At 41.0% G+C, this 4,458-nt stretch overlaps 1 protein-coding gene across 11 annotated transcripts; it reads left to right on the top strand.

The window, feature by feature from the left end:
• Nucleotides 1-912: 912 nt before the first annotated feature.
• On the top strand, nt 913-4,034 carry LOC124675127. Of its 11 annotated transcripts, none has more exons than XR_006993172.1 (5): nt 913-1,134; nt 1,218-2,011; nt 2,598-3,319; nt 3,389-3,443; nt 3,743-4,034. XR_006993172.1 is itself a non-coding variant. In XM_047211197.1 (4 exons), exons 1-4 carry the CDS (start codon nt 973-975, stop codon nt 2,612-2,614), a joined length of 432 nt encoding a protein of 143 aa, XP_047067153.1. In that variant the 5' UTR covers nt 913-972; the 3' UTR covers nt 2,615-4,034. The 11 variants fall into 11 exon arrangements, 1 of the variants encoding a protein (XP_047067153.1); XR_006993173.1 differs by having other exon boundaries at nt 2,598-2,819; nt 3,733-4,034; XR_006993165.1 differs by having other exon boundaries at nt 2,598-2,819.
• The last annotated feature ends 424 nt before the right edge of the window (nt 4,035-4,458 follow it).

The following is a 4,458-nucleotide window of genomic DNA, read 5'->3' on the forward strand; positions in this document are numbered from 1 at the left end:
TAGCAGGTACTGTTTCAGCCTACCTGCTGACTAAGTTTGATGTAATTTTTTTTGGTTTCTCTACGAGGAGCGTCATCTAAGTCTTCTTTAGCGAATAGATCGAGAGGAATACCCTCCTTTCTTAGCTGCGAGAGGAATCGCTGCGAGCAGTGTTTATATCTTCCCTTTTGTGTTTTATAAAATTAGGGATAAAACTATTGGAAATTTATATTAATGTCCTTTTTGATTTGTAGGAATTACATAGGATTCTCAAAGGATTGTATTCCTTTGGGTTTTTCCCCTAAACTGCCGTTTGATTTGTAGGAATAGAGTCTGTATGATTATTTCCTACCAACTTCTCCTAGCCTATTCCTGTAGGAAATTTTTCATTAGGTGGGAGCTCTTGAAAAAATTCCTACGCTAGCTGAGTGAGTAACTGCTAGTTTTTTAAAGCTCCAACTTGAAGTAGTAATATTGTAATGATTGATAGTTCCTCTGGTTTTTCTAGGCTGCCATCAAATAACAACTCCTACAAATTCCCATATATAACCTATATAAAAGCCGCACCTCTTTGCATTTCATCCAATTAGCGATAGACGCGTATGCTTGGGATGTTTGCACGGTAGATCCGTTTTCATTTTCCTTTTTCTTTGGCAATTATTGTGTGTTACCGCCTGATTTCCCGATCCTTCCTTTTATCTTTTCCAGCTACTCCCGATTGCTGTGCGGAGTTTCCTTCCTTTTAACCTCGGTGAGCTCCGGAGGTTTCTACGTGATGGTGGAATGCCAGGTATGGCTCTACCAGTTTCGTACGTGTCATCGTGCCGTTTTTTGTGCGGTCAAAGCGGTGACCCCGCAGCACCGAAACCAAACGGCCTCTTCCTCCCAGTACCCAACATCCCTGCCCACTTTTCTTCCTCCCCCAATCCCATCACCGTCAGAAAAACAAAAACTTGGGGGTTGGGGCGCGATGTCGGAGGCAGCGGCAGGCTGATGCAAGGGAGGGGACGCGTGCTTCCAGCGACAGGGGTGAACCTCCAACGAATCCCATCCTCGACTTGCCGGGGCTCCAATTTTCGCTGCTCGAGCTCTCCCATGGCCGACCTCATGAGTCCTCCTCTCCTCTGTCTTCCTTACGCCCACATTGTTCTATTGGTATATGTTTTCCATCTTAATTTCTTGTTGTTTATGTTAGATTTTAGTTCTTTTCTTATGGTGGATTCTTCTCCTTGATGTAGGCCCCCAGTATGAGTGGATGTCATGCTGGTGGTCGCCGACCCATCGGGGAGGTCGGCTACCTTCCGCGTCGCCTACTGCGGCACCGCATCCGGGTCTTGCTGATGTCTTGCCCTTCGTCACTGCTACACGTTCTGCATCTTTCGGCTGTGCGCATGCATGGTGTGGTTTTGGGCGACTCCTTGCTCGGTCAGTTCGATTTTTCGTCAGGTACGCTGCATCAATCACACCAATAGTCTTCATGTTGTTTGACCAGATGTGCACAGGTACTCGGCCAGCATGTGCACAAGTTGTCATGCTGAAACTGTGCATTCTCTTACTCCATAGGAGCACGTCAATGTTCTGATTACTGTAGAGATTTGTTTTCTCTCAGATTTTAACTCTCGGAAGAGAGGACCGAAAAGCGCTGCATAGACTGTATGCAGACTTTCAAATGCTTAAGTCTAATGGAGACACTATTCAAACTGAGAAGAGCCTTAGGCTAACTGTGATTTGTGAGTGACGTACCTTAAATTTTTAACTGTAGAAGAGAATTTCTTTCTCCGTTCAGTTTTTTTTGCTTAATAAAAGTAGTTCCCAAATAGTTGCTGGTGGTTATGGCATGGCAAGTGTGCTGCTTGGAGCAAAGTAGTCAATCCCCTGTTTTTTGTTCAGTTCTTTGTTTCAGGTTTATTGGGTTGCTTCTGATTTATTTCGTTTCTGCAATTCTGCGGGTCTTCATGGATGGCCTTCTACAAATGCCTATATCTAGCATTCTCTTGGTCTGAAGGCAGGTTCCAGGCAGATCCGTCATCAGGTTGTTGGAATTTTCAGTGACTACCTATATAATAATATTTACATGTGCGGGAGACCGATGTCATCGCACCATTTCCATCAGACTGTGGTGGCTCATGTACTCTTGTCTTCTCCTATACGTGTTCTCCTATATATGAGATGACCACCATCTAATATGTGTGGCTAGCATGATATTGATAACATGTGAAGATGCTATGTAGTCTGCCATCCTGAAACTTTTGCTACGTTACAGGGTGTTTTAATCAGAATTTCAGACTCCCTTTTTAATATGGCTCCGAAAAATTTGTCATCCATGATTACACCTGACATCTAAAACATAAAAATGCTACTTGGTTGTCATGTCTCATTACAATCACGTGAACTTTTCTCTAAGGTTAAGCTTTACTTTTTATTATTTTATTGATTTTTACCTACACTCATTTCTCAATTTGGATCTATTTTTTCGCCTCACGGTAGTTTCTGGAAACTGATTTAGAATGTTAGGCCTCACGGTAGTCAGTCTATTAATCAATTTTTTGCTCTCCTCAAGCTGCAAGTTCTAGCAATATCTAGGTCTAACAATACTTACTAAAGATGCTATGCTGCAGGGAACCTAAGAGAGTAGCAATGCAAATAGCCTTGGTGAAAAATTTCTCACCTCGAGGGTCTCGACGAAATGTTGTTGTGCGTGTCACACGGATCTGAGAAAACAAGGATCAAGCACAAAATCGGTATGTGTTGGGATTCATTGTCATTGACCAACCGGAGCTTCTTGGGCATTCAAACACTTGAATACTTGATCCAGCTCACCTACAAATGAAGTCCATGCAGTTAGTTTGATCTACTCATTTAATTACCTATCAATGTTTACTCTGCTTTTTCTGCAATGCACCCAACCAGCTTTACCTTTTAGTGTACTGCATGTTCATTTGCTAAGTGGATATTTAGAATCTTGACATGTTGGTATAGCAATATACCTGTTCCAAAAATATCTGATATGAATGACAGGTACAATGCATAAACCCTTAGAGCCAATACACTAACATACATGTTATTTACTAAACATGTGTGTGCAAATTTGTTGCAGCCTCGGAAACAAAATACCTGAACCAATAGAGACATGCTTTATGCTCTGGCTAAACAACTAATGTAAACTATTTTGGTGAACATCTCTCCATTACTATACATTATCTACATAATATTAGTCACATAAAACCAATGATTTTCTTTCATGGGAATCTAATAATTAATCCTTGCAACATCTACAGACCCAAACTATCTGTTAATTCAAAGGATATCAAGCCTAACGAGGAGAACAAAGAAATAATAGGTCAATTCATGTTTTTTTGGAGCAATAACCTATCGTCGCTGTATAATTACTTTTCTTCTATATTCCCAGCTCTCCTCTAACAGCCAGTCCACTGAAGACAAACTTCGGTTAATCAAGCCAACCGGTAAGTAAATTGAGCATTGCTGCCCATGATACTACAAAGCTTCTGCTCCAAATTACAGCATATTGTACTTCACTAGACGTCAGAGAGAAACTTTTATTCTAGACTAGCTCAAATGGCCATGCAGAGTGAAAGAAAAAAAGTTGATTCAAAACCATCAGCATAACCCAAATTTTACCCGAAGTCGATCGACCCGTAACCCTAGCCTCAGTTCATCATTATATCCTATAATCTTTGATTATTTTTATTTGATCTACTCTTTTATGCTTCATTGCTATTTTTTTCATTCAAGCTACTATTAGGAGCAAGGATGAGGGAGACATTATCAAATGAAGGCATTGCAAATCCAAGAGCCTTCAATGTGTAACACTGGAGCACACATTTATGGTGCGAAGGACAATTTGAAGGCCAAGAGCCGAACAATATAATCAAGACACACAATAAAAAGAGGTGCAAGGGAATTACTTTGTAAATGAGAGTTTGTCGTTATGCGTTTGTTAGATGATCGATCCTCGGCTCTAGATGAAACTTGAGAATATATGAATTCAGGGGAATACTAAAATTTAATAACTTCTCTGCATCTTTTCGTTGCCTGATAACATGATATATGCACATGGCAGAGCCATCAAAAAAGCTATGCACTGGCTGGCCATTACTTCTCATAATCAGGAAAACATCAAGGTTCTTTAAATCCAGCTGACCTTTATAAAACCATCCGACGCTCTCAGGGTATGTATATCACTTTGCATAGTTTGTAATTCTGAATCATCAACAACAATGGGTCAACAAAAGGAAGATATCTTACAGGAGCAAAAGCAGGTGTGAACTGCAGCAGAATTCATTCGAATTGACCACCAATTTCATGACCTTAAATGTACACAAAGATGAGCACACCATTCAGGGTAACAGACTGTACTTCAGCGATTGGAAAAAATTATATGCTCAGTTTGGCCGAACACAGCAATCAAGAGCGCAATGCACAACAGCGATGTCCAGGAAGCGGAGCAGGTGCGGCTGC

Source organism: Lolium rigidum, chromosome 7, assembly GCF_022539505.1.
Source record: "Lolium rigidum isolate FL_2022 chromosome 7, APGP_CSIRO_Lrig_0.1, whole genome shotgun sequence".
Classification (NCBI taxonomy): Eukaryota; Viridiplantae; Streptophyta; class Magnoliopsida; order Poales; family Poaceae; genus Lolium; species Lolium rigidum.